The following is a 19,415-nucleotide window of genomic DNA, read 5'->3' on the forward strand; positions in this document are numbered from 1 at the left end:
GTATGTTGTTTTGTATGTAGGTAGGTAGGTAGCAATCTACTTGTGCACCTTCCCTGAGCTGCCTCGAAGCCAAATACTTAAGAAACCCAAATTCCTCCTCCATGACGACTTCTTCTGTTCATCATTCCACACTACAATCATAACACAACACTCGACTCATAGTCACCTCTACTTTCAATCCAATCATATCTACACACTTCTCACCAACACATCTTCTCACATAAACAAATCATCCAAAATGTCGAACATTATCAACAAGGTCAAGGACGCCCTCCACTCCGACAAGGACAAGACCCACGAGGCTCCCCAAGGCTCTCACGGTCCTCACAACTCCAGAGTTGCCAACACTGCCGACCCCCGTGTCGACAGCGACCGTGACCACCGCGCCAACCCCACCACTCACTACGGTGAGGGTGCTGCTGCTCGTCCCCATGAGGGTGTAGGCTCTACCGGTTTCGGCTCGACCGGTACACACACCGGAACACACACCGGTGCCCACACCGGCACTCACGCCGGAGGTATTGGCTCCACTGGCGCCTACGACACAGCCGAGGGGTAAGAGCAACCCCTCCGTTTTGATTGGAAAATATACTGACTCCGACACTATAGTGTTCACGGTCCCCACGGATCCCGCATGGCCAACGCTGCCGACCCCCGTATTGACTCTGACCGCGACCACCGTGGCGCTCCCGGCCACACTACCGGCTTGGGCAGCTCTGGTCTCGGTAGCAACACCCACTCTGGCATTGGCGCCACCGGTACTCACGGTACACACGGTACCCACTCCAGCGGCCTGACTGGCTCAACTGGCTACGGCTCCAATGCCCCCGAGGGTACTTACGGCACACACAACTCTCGCGTCGCCAACGCCGCCGACCCCCGCATCGACTCTGACAGAGACCACCGCGGCACTGCTGCTACGTCTCACGTCGGTCCTGCTCAGAACACCGCCGGACCCCACAAGTCTGACATGTTGAGTAAGTTGCCACATCGATACCGTGACGATGCTGTATCGTATCGATGATATTATCGATGTCATTGATATCGATACGACATCGAATCGATTCCAAAATTGATGAAATGGGACTTCGATAGCTAATATGTGACTATAGACAAGGTTGACCCCCGTGTTGACAGCGACCTCGACGGCTCCAAAACTGTTGGCAAGGATCAAACTCACCGCTACTAGACACTGCGATTGGGCAGAGGTAGAGCTACTTGAACGCTCTAGATTGATGATACCCTAGCGAATTGACAGTCCTGTCAATTGTATAATATTTAGCATGACCTAATGAAATCATCTTTCACGATCAAACACTCTTTTAATTTCATGATGCGGCCAATGACCTGAGAATTTGACTGACATTTACCGTGATCATTCCAAGAACTCTCACAATGGTCATACTATGGACATTGTATGAACTAGATGCAGTGAAGATTCGAGCGTGGGATTACTACCTGGTACTTATCACATGCAATTAAATGCATCGTAGCAAATCTTGGTGGCTGATATTGCATCTATCAGGAGAGTGGCAAAGCGCCTACCCATCAACACTACCCATGTGATGTGGGATTAAAAGTAGATCGGGACATATTCGCCCCTCATTCTCTATTAAGCTATATTCAGCCAATACTTTTTTTTTTCTTTTTAAAAAAAAGATTTGCTCAAACGTTTTACTACTTACTTGTCCAAATGCTCCTGTATGTCTGGATATGTCCAATTCTAATAGCCAATAGTGCAAGTTAAACGACATAATGCTATCTATCTAGATCTCGGTTATGATGTTGATTCAATCTCACAATTGCCATTCCGTCGTGACAATTTGTTTCCAAAGATGAATAATTCCATCCACAGCAATAGACTGAGAATGATAATACTATTGACCCAAGTTAGAATTGGAATCAATGTGGTTGTAGTTGTGTGAATATAGACGGTTAGCCAAGGAGCGCCTCGCAAGGGTCGCGTGCCCTGGGCGAAGTCGAGCGAGTCTAATCGCGAATATATGTTATTAAGATTGTCGTATTGGAAAATTAATGATAACGGCTATATTGTACATCGAAAATCGCATTCGTTATGCGTTTCCATCCTCATCGATTGATGCATTCTCCCCCCTTTTCAGTGTAAATCATCAAGCTGTGCCAGTTTGATCACTTCCTGACACATTCTATGGATACTCCAAGCTTCTGTGCGTCATGGAATCCAATTATAATGCTGTCTGTATCGTCGGCAGTGATCTCACGGGTATCGGCAAGGGCTTTGACCTTGGCTGTGCATTCCTTGTACTGAGCATCAGTCAATGAAATGGACAGAGCCTCTGCTCTCGCCTTTATGGCATTCCAGCCAGTCAGGCGAGACGCAAAATTTATGCATCGATCGATTCCAAAGTCAGCTGGGTTGAGAACCTCATACGTTGAAGGGTTGTTGAGGACAGCTTTGGCGTGGACGCCGGCCTTGTGTGTAAAGGCGCAAGAACCCGTGATGTAATTGTTGAAGGGAATGTCAATCTTGACTGCGTCAGCCACCAGCTGTTCAATCGCCTTGAGCTTCTTGATGTTGTATTTATTGATAACATAGTCGCGGTCGGCAACAACCATGCAGGCTATCAGACCGCCTAGAGGGGTGATACCATTGCGCTCCCCAATTCCGAGAACGGTAGTATCAATATGGGTTGCACCGGCCCGTAGTGCAGAGTAGGCGTTTGCGATAGCACAGCCTGTATCATTGTGAAAATGTGTTTCTATCTCACATGAAACGACACTGCGAATAGTTTTGATCAAATCGTAGACTTGTTGAGGATTGGCGCAGCCCACTGTATCCGCAATGCCAACTCGATTGACGCCTACCTTGCTGACAGCCTGATAGATGGAAAGCAGATCGACGAGATCGGACCGGAAGCTGTCTTCAGAAGAGAACCTGATCTCGATATTCCTGGCTTTGACGTATTCAATGACCTCGAGTGCTGTCTTGTGAACATCAGACATCTTTTTGCCGTGAGAACTTTTCATTGAAAATGATGACGTTCCTAAGAAAAGATTGCTTGTTTGTGTCAGCGAGAAAACACTCTCTTTTCCCTTTCCCCTCCCAAACCAATGAGGTTTTCCCTGGTCTCAACTTACACGCCATGTACACCAGTTTCCACAGCGATTCTAGCATCATCCATATTGCATCGAATATGAGTCAGGATCTTCCACTTTGATAAGTATGCATGATTTATGCGAGTGATCTTTCGTAGCTACCTTGGCTCTCAGGCCGAGTTTACAGATGGCTTCGCAATCCGCACGTGACTGCTCACTAGCTGCTGGTGTGGTCAATTCGATCTGCTCTCGGGCAAAGATCTTAGCTACTTTTTTCAAAGATTCGAGTGGCTGATGAGTAGTAAACCTACGTAGTCAACACCTGTACTCAGGCTTAGTATACATTCTCTTCAAAGAGGACTTGTACTCACCAAATTCGTCTAGAGCTCTGGCAATCTCGATCTTTTTCTCTGTATCAAAGAAGGCGTTGGAAAATTGCTCACCCTGGAGAAGTTGTAAGTATAAGATACGTCCTCAAATGCTGTAAAATCCCGACTGATTCTTACCTCCCGTAGGGTTGAATCGATGATTTTAAAACATGAGACATGACCTGCATAATGATAAGCTTCTCATCACACGATAAAGCTTGTCTAATTCTCATGGAACGGTGTTAGGAAAACTTTTGAGGGTCATTAGCCTTGCGGTTGTTGAGTACCAACTTACTAAAGTCAGAGTGATTTCTTATGCCACCGGAACTAGTTGCATGGTTTAGAGCCGCAATGGGTCGGGCGATCATGATGATAGTTGCGATGTCGTCCGATAAACGTCACGGTTAGAGAGAGTATCTAAAAAAGAATAAACAGTCAAGTTAATAATCACGTTCAGTGTTTGTGAAATATTGGTAAGCGGTTGTTCAAAGTGCCCAAGGCCATCAAGAATATTTAACATTTCATAGATTTCCTTCACGCCTATCGCCCTGAAACTTGTAGAGAAAATCCTTACTGCAACAATACTTGAGTGTCGCAATACTGGCGAGTATGGCCAGGGGAGAATATGTCACCGGCCAGAATACCCAATCGGACTTCCTCTCATGCGCGCAGAACTTCAGCGATGTATCTAGAGCCTATTACCACGTGGAATCTGGAGCAGAACTGTCTCGAGAAATGATCAGCAAAGCCCTCGCCTTCAGATGATGCAAGATATCAATGAATGCCGAATAACAGACAGTTGGGAATAGTGAGGTTTAGTTTGATCAATGCCGGGCATGATGCGCATCTGCCTTAGCCAATTGAGGCCGCGAGTAGAGCCCTCGCGTAGACATATCTAAAGAAACCTCCGATGCGGGATGTATTAGTGACCCTAGTCTTCGGCTGTGCCTTGAGATTCGGTGAGTAATTACTTGATACCAATTCGGCATATCGGGCCTCGGAGACAGGATAAATTGCCGACTTGTTGGGGCTTACCCTGGACCATTTTACCCCTTTGAGTACTATGACAGGCGCCCATCGCCAAAAGTATCCGGGCAGTGCTGGGTCCACTTCGCCGCCAAGTCCAGATCTTGGCCATTCGACATTTGAATCTAGGACCATAATGTACAATTTCATCATTCACAGAATGATGTGGTGGGAGGAGAAGAAGAGGATGAAGAAGAATGCCCCGCAGGCACTGAACTTTAATTTGGCGAAATTCGTCTTTGAGATCACCAGAAGGTCAGTGGATCAGAGAACTTAGGACGATGCTCGCGACTGGATTGGTGATCTGAAGGCTGTCAATCAAGGAATACTTGGTGAATGCACACTTGAGTCAACAATTATCAATCTCTGTGTGAATGTTTGTGTCTCTTTGCGTTCGATTCGAAATACGCGCCGAGGCTTAATGATAGGTGGTAAAATTTCCTCGAAGGCTGATTCATTCATTATGCTATCTACGTGTTTATACGCTGAATCTTTTTCGTCGAGCTGTTGAAAAAAATAGCCAATGGACACTCAGGGTGATAGTGTATCAAATTCTGGTCTTTGTTCCCTTGAGCACTGTTATTGTACTACTCCTTGCCTTTAGTGGCTTGTACTTTGGTTGTGACGCTATTCACTGTGATGTCCCTACCTCCTCATCACGCCTGCCTACAGTAGTGGGAAATTTAGGGGGTTGGGGAGTCTTCTTGTCTTTCTGGAAGCGCTATAAGCCTTCTGTGGCAAAATGTTCTTCTCGGACGAAGAGTTCTTCTTGGTCCCCTAGAGGAGCCGCTGCAGGCACTGCTATATAATAGAATCCAAAATAACCGGTTGCATCGTCGTGCTCGTTGTAAATCCGCAAACACGTGTTGCCGTAGTCGTAAGCCAGTAAATTCTATTGTCAATCCGTAGGTTTTATATTAAAATCGTATTGTGTTTGAAAGAAAAAGAAAAGAATCGCGAGTTTTCTTTTTGCCAGTGGGTGACTTAGTGGATAGTCTAGTGGATGGTTATAGTGGCTGTAAGGGACGTTATAGCAGACTTTATAGTGGGGGGGTTTAAGAAGAACTCTTGATTTGAGAAGAACATTTTGCCACAGAATACTTCTAGTGTGGAGAAGGCCCGGTGAATTAGCAAGCTTTATTACCTACCTATATACAGAAGGCTTCTCAACCCCCCAAACAGCTGTAATTTTCACCCTCGTTATCAGCCCATCAACTCAAACTCATGGATCTTACTGGTGCGAATAATTGGGATCTTTAAGTCACAGGCCAAGTCTTTCTTTGCATGACACGTCAATTAGAATGATCAGTTGGACGAGTTGTCGTACGAGGTAATGAACGACTATTCTAGAATACATCACTTTTCACCGAAGCAATCCGTCCAAGATAAGCTCTCGCCGAATCCTCATTGAATGATGGCGGTGGTGGGAGTTCGTTGGAGGCAAAGATGTCTACTTCGATGCCTGTAAAGTGAAACATTGCAATAGCTTCTTCTTCGGTGGGACAGATATCCAGGACTGCAGAGATTCTCGCGAATGAACTCTTCGGGTTGGTTGTGGCAAACTCCATGGCCTGTGTCCGCCACTCGCTGAACGGAATGAGTTCCTGTTGAGGGCCAGCCAACAGCTTGAAGAACTGGTCAAAGCTCAAAGCCTTGTTGTTGACCAAATTGAAATCATTTCCTGACAGAAGGTCTCCCGTCATGACCGTGACTATTGATTCTGCCAGATAATCAACTGGTAGGACCAAGGATAGGTCAGTTGCAATTGACGGGAATTTGCCCATCTCGACACATCCTACCACAAGGTTGTGTAGGAAATCACCACGATCAAGCCGGAAATGGCCAGTTGATGCTGCTGATACGTATGGTAGACGGTAAATTGAGGCTTTGGCACCTCGCCATCTTGCCGCTTTTACCATCTGCTCTGCCATCCACTTGGAAGTTGAATAGCCATATTCTGTAGCAGACTTGGATACACTGTAGCCCATGTACCTTGGAATGACTGCTATAGTCGAAACGTGGTGAATTGGCTTCGGCCGTCCGGTAGCTGCTAGCCGGAGAACTTCTTTCGTACTCGTCACGTTTGCGCCGATGTAGTCGTCTAATGGTCGCATCCAGTCTACCAGAGCGGCTGCATGACACACAGCGTCAACCTGTCCCGCTAATTTCCCGAATTCTGGCTCAGACATTCCAAAGTACGGCTTAGATATGTCCCCGGATGTTGCTGTGAGTAGCGACTCATAGTCTTGAGTCCAAAGGCCATACTGCCTCAGAATCTGTACCACCCTGTCCCGAGCACCTGTTGCGGAAGCAGCACGAACCAGACAATGAGCCTTGATGCCTCTTCTCAGCAAATAGGCCGTGATGAATGCACCAACATACCCTGTAGAGCCCGTGATGAAGACAGTATTGGGGGGCCCCGGGATTGCGCGAGATGCATCGAAGGCAAGGCAAGGTTCCAGACATCCCTCATTGCTCGGTGTTTCTGGTAATGTCGTGCCTTGACTCGTGGCTTCCGTCGCGTCACTCCATGTCTCAGAAGAACTTCTCGATAGAGATTTGTACATTTCTGACAACAAAAATTGACTCAGAGTTCGTAGATTGGGGTGATCAAACACGAATTTGCTTGGAAGCGTCAAGCCGGTCAGGCTAGATAGGCGCTTGCGTGTAGCAATGGAAGTCAACGAGTCGACTCCAAGTTCCCTCAATGGATCATCAATGTTAATGCTGACGTCGGATGCAAATCCCAAGACTTTAGCTACTTCGTGTCGGACAGTGCTTAAAACAATGGTTTCATGCTGATCGCGGTCAACTTCCAGTAAGGCGCTGACAAGCACTGGCCTTTTCAGATCAGCTGAGGAGAGTAACTTAGGTTTGACAAGCGATCGGAACAGAGGGGGAACACCGCCGGACTCATTGTAGTATGTTTGGAGTTTGTCGAAGTCATAGGCAGCCACAATGCTGTGAGGACAGTCCTCTTGAACCAGCTGTTCAAACAAATCCAGGCCAGTTTCTGGGTGTAAGGAGCACATGCCCATCTCGGAATATCGAGCTTTAGAGTGCTCATCAAGCCTTTCACCCATCCCTTCGCCACCCCATAGTCCCAGTGAGACTGTGGTGGCCGGCAAATGCATCGCCGAACGCATGTATGCGATTGAGTCAAGGAACGTGTTGGCCGCGGCGTAATTGGCCTGCCCAGCATTTCCTATCACTCCAGAAAGAGAAGAGCACATAATGAAGAAGTCCAGATCCATATGTTGCGTCAGGCAATGGAGATGCCATGCACCGTCGACCTTGCCCCGATAGACAGTTTCGAGCCTCCCTTCCGTGAGAGACGTAAGCACTCCATCATCGAGTGTACCTGCGGTATGAATGATACCGCGCAAAGGGCGAGATGAGGAGAAGAGCTCAAAGATCCCTTCGACACCGTGTCGGTCTCCCATATCAACAGTAAGCACAGTCACTTTGGCTCCTAGTTCTGCCACCTCTTGTAGCAGTGCTTCAGCTCCCGGGACATCCATTCCACGGCGACATGCAAGCACTATATCGGTCACAGCATGGAATTTCACTAGCCTCCTGCAAAACTGACGACCAATATCGCCGAGGCCGCCTGTAATCAAGACTGCACCATCCTTTCGTACGAAACAGTTCTGCTTCGTTTGTAAAGAATCGCGCGGTCTGTAGCGTTCAATCCGAGGTATCAGTACCTGACCGTCTCGTAGTGCACATTCGGGTTCATCTTCGACAGTAAGCGCCAAGGGGAAAGCGTCGACCGTGCTCTGCCCTTCCCCTAGATCTATCAAGCGTAGGCGCAATTCAGAGTGCTCGGTTCGGGCTGTCCGTATCAGTCCCCATATAGGTGCTGCCCCAGCATTCGTAACTCCGTCCTGGAAGCCAGTGCCAACAGCTTGGTGGGTCACCCATACAAGTTCTGGGGAAAAACGGGCTTCCACTGCCGTTTGCAATAGACTCAGAGTCATTTTTGATAGTGTGTGAGCCTGACTCAACACATCTGCAGATAAGTCCATTAGACAGATCAGACCACTCAGCGACTCTGCGTCACCAAGCTGGTCCACCTTCCGCACATATAGGCCTCTGCGCGACAAAGAGGCGATGACCCCAGACATCCAAGGCAATTCAACGCCAGCCGGGCAAAGAATTCCCCAAGTGGATATCAAAGGCTTCTTTTGAGTATTGGAAGGCTGCCATTGAATAGCGAACGTTTGATCTGTAGGCTTTGCCGCTAGCTCCGATGAAGGTACTTGCGACGTAGATTCGTTGCCGTCATCGTGGGGAAGAGAGTAGTTGCGTTGGAAAGCATATGTAGGTAGCTGTACCCTTCGACAATGGAATGGAGAAAAGACTGCCGACCAATTGATCCCAACATGGCGGATGTGTAGTTCGGCGAGACTTCGGTGAAAGACAGAAAGGTCTTGCTGACCCGGAGCAAGGGAGGGAAGCCAGGTCATATAGTCAGATTCTTGACGGTCTACAAAGCATTCCATGCCCATGCTGCTGAGGACTGGACGTGAGCCGAGCTCCAGAGACACATTGACACCCAAGTCAGAAACAGCAAATATGGCATCTGTAAAGAGTACCGGGTCGACAATGTGCTGGACCCAGTATTCTGGATCCTCCATCTGACCTGCATCAGCCAGCTGACCTGTCCGACTGCTGACAATAGGTATTCGAGGTTGATGGAAGGTGATTTTCTCTGCCACTGCACGGAATTGTGGCAGTATATCTCTCATAAGATGTGAATGAAACGCGCGAGACACATTGAGTTTCTTGCTTTTGCGACCCTTGGCGGTAAAGTGAGCCGTGATGACTCCTACGTCTTCGCGATTTCCAGAGATGACCGTTTGCTCTGGCGAGTTACTTGCAGCAATAGAGACTTGACTACCATGCCCCAAAAGGTTGATCGCTGCAACGGTCTCCTGTAGACCAGCCTCCATGGCTACCATCGCACCACTGTCGGGCATACTTTGCATCAAGGAACCACGACAAGCCACAAGAGAGCAGGCACTTGGAAGATCCAGAACACCAGCGGCAAAAGCCCCTGCGAACTCACCAACGCTGTGGCCTAGGATGACATCGGGTTCTACCCCGAAGCTCTCGCAGAGCAGCCAAAGTGAGGCCTGAATGGAGAATATTGCAGCCTGAGCAAAATCGGTCCGATCTAGCAATAAAGCCAAGCTTGTGCCAGCCTCAGCCCACATCACATCTAACAAAGGTGCTTCGAGTTCAGAAAAATATGCTGCCACTTGATCTAGCGACGAGCGAAAGAGTGGATATGTCTGGTAAAGCATTTTGCCCATGCCCAAGACTTGGCTACCCTGACCGCTGAAGAGCACAGCAAGGCGTGGCTTTCTTACATCCTGATCGAAAGGATTTGTCACTATCGAAGAACTAGGCTCGCGGATTGACGCCAGCTGCTCCAGCAAATCGTCTTTACTTCGGGCTTTGAAAGCCAAGCGGTGATGAAAATGAGTACGAGTAGTCGCCAACGAAAAGGCCATGTCTTGAAGAGATGGGCTGGGACCTGGTCTCTTGACGTATTGTTCGAACCGCAGCACTTGATGTTGCAAGGCGATAGACGTCCGGCCAGAGATGAGAAATACCAGATCAAATGATGGTGATTCGCCACTATTCATTTGACCAAGTTCATTTGCCGGGCTGGGAGACTCCTCGAGAATGACATGGGCGCCTGTGCCTCCTATTCCGTACGAGCTGATGCCTGCGTGACGCTTTCTATGGATACTGGCAGGCCAAGGTTGTTCTTCTTGAACAAGTGACATTTTAGCTGCCTCCCAATCGACTGCAGAAGTCGGCACTGCCGCATGCAGGGTTCGTGGTAGTTTGCTGTGCTGAAGAGACAGAGCGACCTTGATCATACCAGCAATGCCAGCTGCTGCTCCACAATGGCCGATATTCGATTTGGAGGATCCAATCCACAAGGGATCAGCTTTCGAGTCTCTGCCACGAAAGACTTCAGCAAGTGCTGCAGCCTCGATCGGGTCACCGAGCGTTGTAGCCGTACCATGCGCCTCAATGTAATCGACATCGCTGGCCTGAACTCCAGCGCCTGCAAGTACTTTCCGAATCAGCCGGGCCTGGCTAGGGCCGCTAGGCACGGTAAGACCCGCAGCTCGTCCTCCATGATTCACACCTGTGCCTCTGATAACAGCATGAATAATGTCGCCGTCACGTTCTGCCTTGGATAGACGTTTAAGCACCATCATGGAGATGCCCTCACTGAAGCCTGTGCCCTGCGTATCAGCAGAGAAGGCTCGGCAGCGACCATCGCGTGATAATCCCTGTAGTTGACTAAATTCGATATGTATACCAGGGCTGGATAATATCGTCATGCCGCCTGCAAGGGCCATATCACATTCACCCAAGCGTAAGGCGTTGCATGCCAGATGCACTGTGACTAGGGAAGAGGAACATGCGGTGTCCACGGTCATCGTTGGTCCATGGAGGCCGAAAAAATAGGATAGACGGCCAGAGGCCACGGCACTGGCGCTTCCCGTGATGGAGTAGCCATTCAGGTTGCCCGACTTTCGATTTGTTGCCAAGTTGTTACTGACGCCCAAAAACACGCCGGTCTCGCTGCCTTGGAGCATTTGCCGGGTGTAACCAGCACGCTCGAAGGCTTCCCAGGCAACCTCAAGCGCCAAGAGTTGCGTGCAATCCATTTCCTGAGCCTCTCGTGGCGAAATGCCGAAAAAAGATATATCGTGTGTAAGGATCGAGTCCAGGAACCCGCCATACCGACAGTATGATTTCCCGGGTATGCCTGGGCTTGCATCGTAGAGCTTGTCAGCATCCCAACGATCTTTCGGAACTTTGGTTATGGCATCACCGCCCCTTTCGAGAAGATCCCAGAAGTCATCAGGATCGTGGATGTGGCCAGGCAAACGGCATGCCATGGAGACAATCGCAATGTCATCATCGTGGACCTTCCTGTCAAATCCAGCATCGCGATCCGTGTCCACCTTTTGTTCAGAGATACTCGTGGCTCCCATGAGATACTTAGCTAGCGCTTTGATTGTGAAATGTTCAAACAACACAGGCACTGGTATCTTGAAGCCGACCAACTTCTCCAGCTGCTTTTGTACTTGGATCAGTCTAACGGAATCGCCTCCGATCTGAAAGAAGCCATCTTCAATACCAACTTGATCATGGCCTAGGACGCTGGACCATATGTCTCGTATTTGGGTCTCCAAGTTAGTTGTGGGTTGCTTAGAAGAGATGATGCTCATCTTCATCAAAGGATCTGGTAGGGCTTTTCGATCAACCTTTTGATTTGGCGATAACGGCAAGACATCCATAGCCACAAAGAATGCTGGTACCATATATTCTGGCAGCCTTTCTGTAAGCCAAGGTCGCAAAATGTGATCGAGGATTGCTCCGGCCTGTTCGGAGGATGACAGTGTCGTTGAGAAATCAGGACTAGGCACACAGTAGGCCACAAGACGGCCGGCGCGTCCAATAACAGCAGTTTCGGACACCGCAACATTGTCCATTATAGCAGCTTCCACATCACCAACTTCAATGCGATAGCCTCGAATCTTGACCATGTCGTCAATTCTTCCATGGATATGTAACTTTCCCACTTCCAGAAAACGACCAAGATCACCTGTACGAAAGAAGACACCACCATGGAAGGGGTTTGGAAGGAAACGGGAACGCGTAAGCTCTGGCTTGTTACGGTAACCATTCGATACGCTGGCGCCACCAATATACACCTCCCCACTACTTCCCAAGGGAACCGGCGAGAGGTCTTCATCAAGGACGTAGATGCGACCATTCGCGACCGGATTTCCCACACTGATGGCACCATCATGACCGACTTGCCCGACGCTTCCATAGGTTGTTTCAGATGGGCCATAGACATTCCACACGGTGTCAGCATGGATTAAGAGGCGGTCGGCGAGCTGGCGAGAAAGTGCTTCACCACCACAGATGGCTTTGGAAAGCCTCGGCTGATCTTGCCACCCAGAATCACATAGCATCGACCATGTTGCTGGCGTTGCCTGCATCATGGTAATGCCGTGAAGCAGCATCAATCTCAGCAGTTCCTGCGGGTCCTTGACAGCATCAGCTGGTGCAATGACCATTTTTGCCCCAGACAGGAGGGGTAAGAATAGCTCCAAGATGGACATGTCGAATGAAATCGTAGTGATGGCGAGCAATGTATCATGTGGTCCGCACCCCGGTTCCCGCTCTCTTAGCGAGGCCAAAAAGTTCGTTGCAGCACCATGGCTAATCTCAACCCCTTTGGGTTTCCCCGTGGAACCTGAGGTGTATATGACATACGCCAGGTCCTCTGGTTGAATTTTGACTTCCAAATTGCTCGCATGGGTGATCTCGTCATGTCTGATCTCATCAACGCCCAGACTCAAGCCTTTCCAGCGTGAGAGACTATCTGTATGTCCACTCGTAATGATGAATTTCGGTTCGGCATCTTCTATCATCTGGTCGATACGACTCTTGGGGAATGATAGATCGATTGGTACGTAGGCTGCACCGAGCTTCAACACAGCGAGCATGACCGTGACCAAATCTATAGAGCGGTCCACGGCGAGTCCAATGATGTCGCCTTGATTCGCACCCCGCCGAGCGAGGCACCGTGCAAAGTTGTTTGCAGAATTGTTCAATTCTTGATATGATACCCGGTTATCGCCATGAATCAAGGCGATGCTGGATGGATGCTCTTCCACAACATCCTCGAACAACAGATCCAGGCGCTTCCCCAGAAAGCGACCATCATCAGTCGCATTGAACCCAGTCACAAGACCAAGATACTCCGCCTCTGAGATGGCCGGCATGTTGCTCGGGAAGATGGTACAATAACTTGTGTGGTTGTAATTTCGGCAACAACTTGGACACGATTTGCTTCAACTAAACTTGTATTGGATAGTTGATTTACATCAGTCTACAAGAAGGTATATTTCTAATTCCTTAATCTCGTGTACTCGCAGCCTCAAATAGTGGCCCGATATTATGCAAGCGCATTACATGACCAATTCCTTGTTCCAACTGACTTTCGGCAGATCCGCCAGTCTCCAATACTAGAGAAGACATTGAAACCTGATAATTGTACGCTTTCCATCTCATGGCCCATCACAGATCATTTACGAGCCAGAACCTTTTCACACAGAATTGCACCGAAATGATCCTAGGTCGGTGATTTGACGGACCTTTTCGACTATACGGGAATCTCCGAATGCTCCGATGCGGGAAGCAAAATCTCGCCATCATTGTAGCATTGAACGGGTTCTGCCCGTAGTGAGTATATGTCCGACCCATTAGCTCGGGTGGGGCGAGTCAATTGGTACAACCTTGTAAATTGAATGCCACATGCGTCCACTCATACTTGACTAAGGCTGGATATTCAATACGGCCTTAACCGTAAGCTGGGCAAGGTTGATATCGTTGACATGTTTAGAGATCACGGAAGATGACGGATGAAGCCTGTCGATTCCAAAAATACGTCAGACTACAATAAAAACTTTTTTCCTCTGACAAATGTGGTTGGCGTTTATGGTTACTTAGATATTATACGCGCTTATAATCACATTTGCCTTTTTTTTTTTTTTTTTTTTTTTTCCTCCCAGAGACGCGGATTCCGAAACTACTTCTATACTTGTCAGCATGGCTATCGTAGCTGTTGCTGGTGGCACGGGGGCTGTTGGTCGCACCTTGGTGAATGCCATGATCGCCTCAGGCAAGCACAGGGTTTTCGTGCTATCGAGAAATGCATGTAACATTCACAGGAAACCTCACTTATTGATTCTGATTGACTGATCTTCCCAAGGAAGCAAATATAAGTGCACAGTCTCGAGTGCAACACCTATGCGTGAACTACAGCAACGTCGACCAGATCAGCTCTACATTACGCGAGAACGACATCCAAGTAGTCGTTTCTGCCCTAGTACTACTTGACGAAAAGACTTCCGACTCTCAAATCAATTTGATCCGCGCTTCCGCGCAATCCGGGACTGTGTCAAAGTTCATTCCCAGTGAATACCATCTTGACTTCCATGTTCCCATCCAGTAGGTAGATCTGTATCTTCTTGTAAACCATTACTTGACGCAATTACGAAAGAGGTATCGAGTTATCATTCAAGAGTTATCAACTCAGATCCGAGGAAGAGCTCGAGCGCCATCCGCAGCTCACCTGGACACTCATCCGAAACGGCCTTTTCCTCGACTATCTTGCAATGCCATTCCACCCAAAACCGACAAATCTGATGCCTTGGTCAATTTTTGTCGATCTACAGCATGAGATTTGTGTCTTGCCAGGAGACGGCACACAGATGATGGTTTTTACTCATTCAGCAGACCTTGCAGCCATCGTAGAGCGCCTCATTGATATCCCTGGCGATCGATGGCCTCGCGAATCGCTTATCGAAGGCAACAAATTCCAGCTCAAAGACCTGATACAAATTCTAGAAAGAGTTACAGGTGTGTAAGACGCAAATAAAACGCATATATCAAGACGGTAGCTTACAAGATGCACAGGGAAAAGCTTCACTGTGATATATGACTCAGTGGAGGATATCCAAAGAGGCCAGATTACTCAGCTGCCTTCTAATCGAGATTTGTTTGCACAGGAACAATGGGGGAACCTCTATCAATTGGTCGAGAAAGAGGCCATGTTTACACTGTTGAGTGATGGGTACAATTTGGGTGGGGAAAGCCTTATGGACATGTTTCCTGAAGTGCAAATCACGAGAATTGAGACATTCTTGAGAGATGCGTGGACATGCAAGTCGCAAGCAGACCCCAAGCAATCATGCATATAGTAATCAAAGACGTATTGCTGCGATACTGTTAGTCCATTTGGGAAGCGAGTATGCATTAAGTCATTCATAGATTATAAATCGTTCTTGATATTTTATAATTGAACTCTGTAACTAAGTCGATATAATTCCTGTTGCTATCACAGTGTTGGTTTAGAATAAGAGCTAATCAGAATGATTTTGGCGAGATCATGATAATCACAAAAGCAGCGAAAGGTTTCTAGATGAGTGGTGATACTGACACTTGGATGCTAATATTCTGATATAATTGGGATTCCGATATTGGAAGCAAGAAGGAAAGGTGAATTTGTCTGAAACTATAAGCCAGTGTGTTTTCGACATTGCAAACTAGAAACTATAGAACTTGTTGAGTATAAAGAAACTAGCACTATTCACCACCGATGTAATGAGAACTATTTAGTATTCTGTGTTGGCCAAGTCCTTTTCATCGGGGTTCAATAGCAGAACGGGGTCTTTGAGTTCGACGTAACCCTTCCAAGGATCTGAGATACCCCATCCAAGAAACCTCTGCAACGAAAGTGGTAGTTTCTTGATCTTCTCCACATCATTGGCTAGGTACTGATTCTCCTCTTGTCTCAGAAGACCGGTGGTTGAAGTAGACATACAGATGAAACGGTATTCATCCTTGGTCGTGTTGGCCGACCCCCCATGAAGCGTCTACATACAATGTAAGTCATTTCGCCAGCATTTGTACCTCGACCGCACAGCCTCCAAATTAATCAGTACTTACCGAATGAAGCATGAAGAAAGCGTCCCCAGGGCTCAGCTCTATATAGACACAGGAGTCGTTGTTCTCGGGTGGCGGGGTAGTATAATCCCAAAGGTGGCTTCCAGGGATGAAACGAGTGGCACCATTGGCTTTGGTGGTTTTCGTGAGCGCCATGAATATAGCCACACCAGTGTCTCTGCCTATGATATACTCATCTGCATGTCCATTCCATCTGGGAAATATGAGCTTCACATTTCACTTTACTTGCATTAGGGTACTTGCCCATGATGAACGTTGTCATCCCTGTGGAAACCTTGATCCTCTGCCCCTGGTGCAATTCTGAAAGCACATGTATTGTTCATCTGGGGTTTTGAGATTGGCTTAATAAGCCTCTGGCCAACCTGTCTCTCATGATTAATTTATTATGCATGTCTTTTGTGATGAACTGATCGCAGTATGCCATACCCAGAAGCCTTTGGATGGAGAGGTCAATAGGTGCTCAGATGCCTCTTGGAAGGTCCTGTTGCCAACGACTTCTCGAGTAAATGTGTCCGATTTACTCACGAGGCCATTCAGAAGCGTCGTTTCAGAAGGCCAAAAATAATCTACCAAGAGCATTAGTCGAAGGGTAGCTCTGTGAGAAAGCTGGTAACTGACCTGCACTTGTTTGCTTGGCTTTTAGATAGGGTTCAAAATCCCGCGTGATTGAATAGACGGTATTTTGCCCAAATAAATTACGAACAATACACCCACCCGCGACTTTGAGCCGTTTGATAACCTCTTGCGTCAAGATATCTTCTGAAGGGTAATCCTTGCTGTCTATGTCATAATCAGACACTGTGATATTGACTGGAGGAGTCGAAATTGATCCCATGGTTGAAGCGTAGATGAGATATCTTGAACGATGTCTAACAACAAGAAGACTCCAAAGAAACAACCAAGAACCTTTAGATGCTAAGCCCTGAAGTATAGTGACTGCTAGAGGACTGTGGCGAATGGGATCTTTGCACGTCAAGTAAGATTTTCAATCGTCCCCATTTATATTCTTCTTTCTTTAATTGACTTGACACGTGTGGCGATTATCACACTATTGGAGCTCTTTAATCGACCAATAAATGAGCTAAATGTGGTGGCATATTAGTTTGGGTATTTGAGTGTCGTCTGATCATCACACTGCAGCGAATTGTCCGAAGACCGATGCAAAACTATCCCTGTAACATTTATCATGGCGTGCTAATGCACATTCATCCATACGAACCCGGCCAATTCCTTGATTTTACTTACGGATCGACTACACGGTCGACGCTATTATACACCTAAAAAACAGGAATCTGTCACATTTCATTCGGATATTGATTCATTCGGTAGCATCAACTTCACCGACATCTAACCAGGGAAACAGAAGAATGCATCGACATAATACCTCGCATAATACTGAAGTATTTATATCTTCCGTGTAAAGTTTGATAATAGTCACAAGTGACCTTAATTCTGTATCTGACATATATGATTATCATAACACTCTTTTTCACTTCTCGTGAATCCTGTATCAAAGTGGACGTGCATTTCCTCAGAATGCTCGATAACGCGGAAAATTCGGCTACAAGCATAGAAAACAAAAGACAATTCAGCACTTTCTCGGCACTCGGCATTGGCTATAGTATCACCAACACGGCTCTTGGAGTATTACTCGTCGTTGGTACCGTGTTACCCTTCGGTGGAGCACCCCTGCTTCTGGGTGGCTTTCTCATGATGGCAGTGATTGCCCTGTCCACAGCCATAAGCCTTGCTGAGCTATGCTCTGCTATGCCTCACCCTGGCGGACAATACATTTGGGTGAATCGATTGGCCCCGCCCGAATATCGACGATTCCTGTCTTACGCCACGGGGATGACTGGATGGTTCTCCGCAATCATTATAGGTGCCTCAGGCTGCCTTGCCGTCTTCCAATATCTCTTCTCGCTGATCAAGCTCCTAAAACCAGCCTTTGTATACCAGAGGTGGATGGGATTTGCGGGATATCAGGCACTTAATCTCATCACCTTGCTCCTAGCAACCTTCAAATTTGCCCAGCCAACGATATCTAAGCTCATGTTAATCTTGAGTTGCATTACCTTCGGCGTTTTCTCCATCACACTCTTCGCAATGTCTACTACCCGCGCCACCACGGAAAGTTTCTTGGGACCCCTTGACAATGCATCGGGATGGCCAAACGGCGCAGCATTCTTGATCGGCGTCAATGGCCTGAACTGGATTTTCTCCTGCCTTGATGTCACCACGCACTTGGCAGAAGAGATTCCGTCCCCTGCCACCAATATACCCAAGGTTCTCATGTGGACAATCGCTATTGGGTTCTGCTCGGGGTTGATTACTATCTTAGCCATACTGGTTAACCTACCTGATGGGATTGATGCGTCGGATGACAACTCGGCCGTTGTCTTGATCTACCGAATCACTCACAGCAAGGTTGCTGCCGCGGTTCTATCAATCCCGATCCTCATTGTCAGTATGGGAACTGTTTGGGCTGTCCAACTTTGGCAATCTCGTCTTGCTTGGACACTTAGCCGGGAAGCAGCGTTCCCTCTACACCACCATTTCTGCAGACTTGCATCTTCACCCTTCCATACTCCAATATGGTCTCTATTTGGCTCTGCCTTCGGGACGGCTATTGCAGGGTGCCTGTATCTTGGCTCGGAGATAGCATTCACCTCCTTCTCTGCCGCAGGTGTCATATTGCAGTACTTCACTTATAGCCTGCCAGTCATCTTAGTTCATTACAGGGGACGGGCTCAGATTAGTCACGGGCCTTTTTGGTTTCCGATGCTGGGGTGCATCGCAAACGTCATCATGCTTGGATGGACTTTGATTGTTCTTGTTTTCTACTCGTTCCCTCCGGACTTGCCAGTGTCTACCTACCAGGCAAATTATACGCCTGGTATTTTGGTGTTGATTTTGAGCCTAATCTGTTTTGTGTGGTTCTCCTTTGGAAGAAAATTTTATGAGGTCAAGGATATGTAGTACAACTTTGGTCCTTAATGAGACAGCTTTAGTTCTACCTGAGCAAAATAAACCGAGATCAGAAATAACGAGCGTACCACTTGCACGTTTGCTTGATTGAACTGACTTTACAAGCCCAAATCGACCCCTGCTCTGATAAGTGTCATGTAACCCTTCAAGAAGTCCACGAATGTAAGGAATTAGATTTGATACAGTGCGGTAGTGAAGATGTACTGTGGGTAATTTTCCAACCGGACTTGGGCATTACCGAGCGCTATTTCCATTCTAACCCAATATGCTTTAGGGCCCGAATGCCACCTAGCGATAGCGATTGAGTATTGTTTGGCGCCTTTCACCTTTACTGTTACACGCCGAAACTCAAGAGTAATACTCCGGACGAATCAACAA

General features: G+C 47.7%; 6 protein-coding genes across 6 annotated transcripts; 3 read left to right on the forward strand and 3 right to left on the reverse strand.

Annotated features, from left to right (window-relative positions):
- Positions 1-238: 238 nt before the first annotated feature.
- PFICI_06349 (uncharacterized protein) lies at positions 239-1,189 on the forward strand (the record flags this gene model as incomplete). The annotated part of the gene is made up of 3 exons (XM_007834930.1): positions 239-555; positions 610-977; positions 1,113-1,189. 3 exons carry the CDS (start codon positions 239-241, stop codon positions 1,187-1,189), a joined length of 762 nt encoding a protein of 253 aa, XP_007833121.1.
- Positions 1,190-2,148: 959 nt separating this feature from the next.
- On the reverse strand, positions 2,149-3,811 carry PFICI_06350 (Homocitrate synthase; the record flags this gene model as incomplete). The annotated part of the gene is made up of 7 exons (XM_007834931.1): positions 2,149-3,037; positions 3,118-3,185; positions 3,238-3,318; positions 3,387-3,397; positions 3,447-3,519; positions 3,582-3,625; positions 3,739-3,811. The coding sequence occupies 7 exons, from the start codon at positions 3,809-3,811 to the stop codon at positions 2,149-2,151; spliced, it is 1,239 nt and encodes a 412-aa protein (XP_007833122.1).
- Positions 3,812-5,815: 2,004 nt separating this feature from the next.
- Positions 5,816-13,303, reverse strand: PFICI_06351 (uncharacterized protein; the record flags this gene model as incomplete). Its single annotated transcript, XM_007834932.1, has 1 exon — positions 5,816-13,303. One exon carries the CDS (start codon positions 13,301-13,303, stop codon positions 5,816-5,818), a length of 7,488 nt encoding a protein of 2,495 aa, XP_007833123.1.
- An 826-nt stretch (positions 13,304-14,129) lies between these two features.
- Positions 14,130-15,283, forward strand: PFICI_06352 (uncharacterized protein; the record flags this gene model as incomplete). The annotated part of the gene is made up of 4 exons (XM_007834933.1): positions 14,130-14,180; positions 14,293-14,531; positions 14,584-14,942; positions 15,000-15,283. 4 exons carry the CDS (start codon positions 14,130-14,132, stop codon positions 15,281-15,283), a joined length of 933 nt encoding a protein of 310 aa, XP_007833124.1.
- Positions 15,284-15,697: 414 nt separating this feature from the next.
- On the reverse strand, positions 15,698-16,184 carry PFICI_06353 (uncharacterized protein; the record flags this gene model as incomplete). The annotated part of the gene is made up of 2 exons (XM_007834934.1): positions 15,698-15,958; positions 16,032-16,184. The coding sequence occupies 2 exons, from the start codon at positions 16,182-16,184 to the stop codon at positions 15,698-15,700; spliced, it is 414 nt and encodes a 137-aa protein (XP_007833125.1).
- A 1,401-nt stretch (positions 16,185-17,585) lies between these two features.
- PFICI_06354 (uncharacterized protein) lies at positions 17,586-19,028 on the forward strand (the record flags this gene model as incomplete). The annotated part of the gene is made up of 1 exon (XM_007834935.1): positions 17,586-19,028. The coding sequence occupies one exon, from the start codon at positions 17,586-17,588 to the stop codon at positions 19,026-19,028; it is 1,443 nt and encodes a 480-aa protein (XP_007833126.1).
- Between the last annotated feature and the right edge of the window lie 387 nt (positions 19,029-19,415).

Source organism: Pestalotiopsis fici, assembly GCF_000516985.1.
Source record: "Pestalotiopsis fici W106-1 unplaced genomic scaffold PFICI_Scf_4, whole genome shotgun sequence".
In the NCBI taxonomy this organism is placed as follows: Eukaryota; Fungi; Ascomycota; class Sordariomycetes; order Amphisphaeriales; family Sporocadaceae; genus Pestalotiopsis; species Pestalotiopsis fici.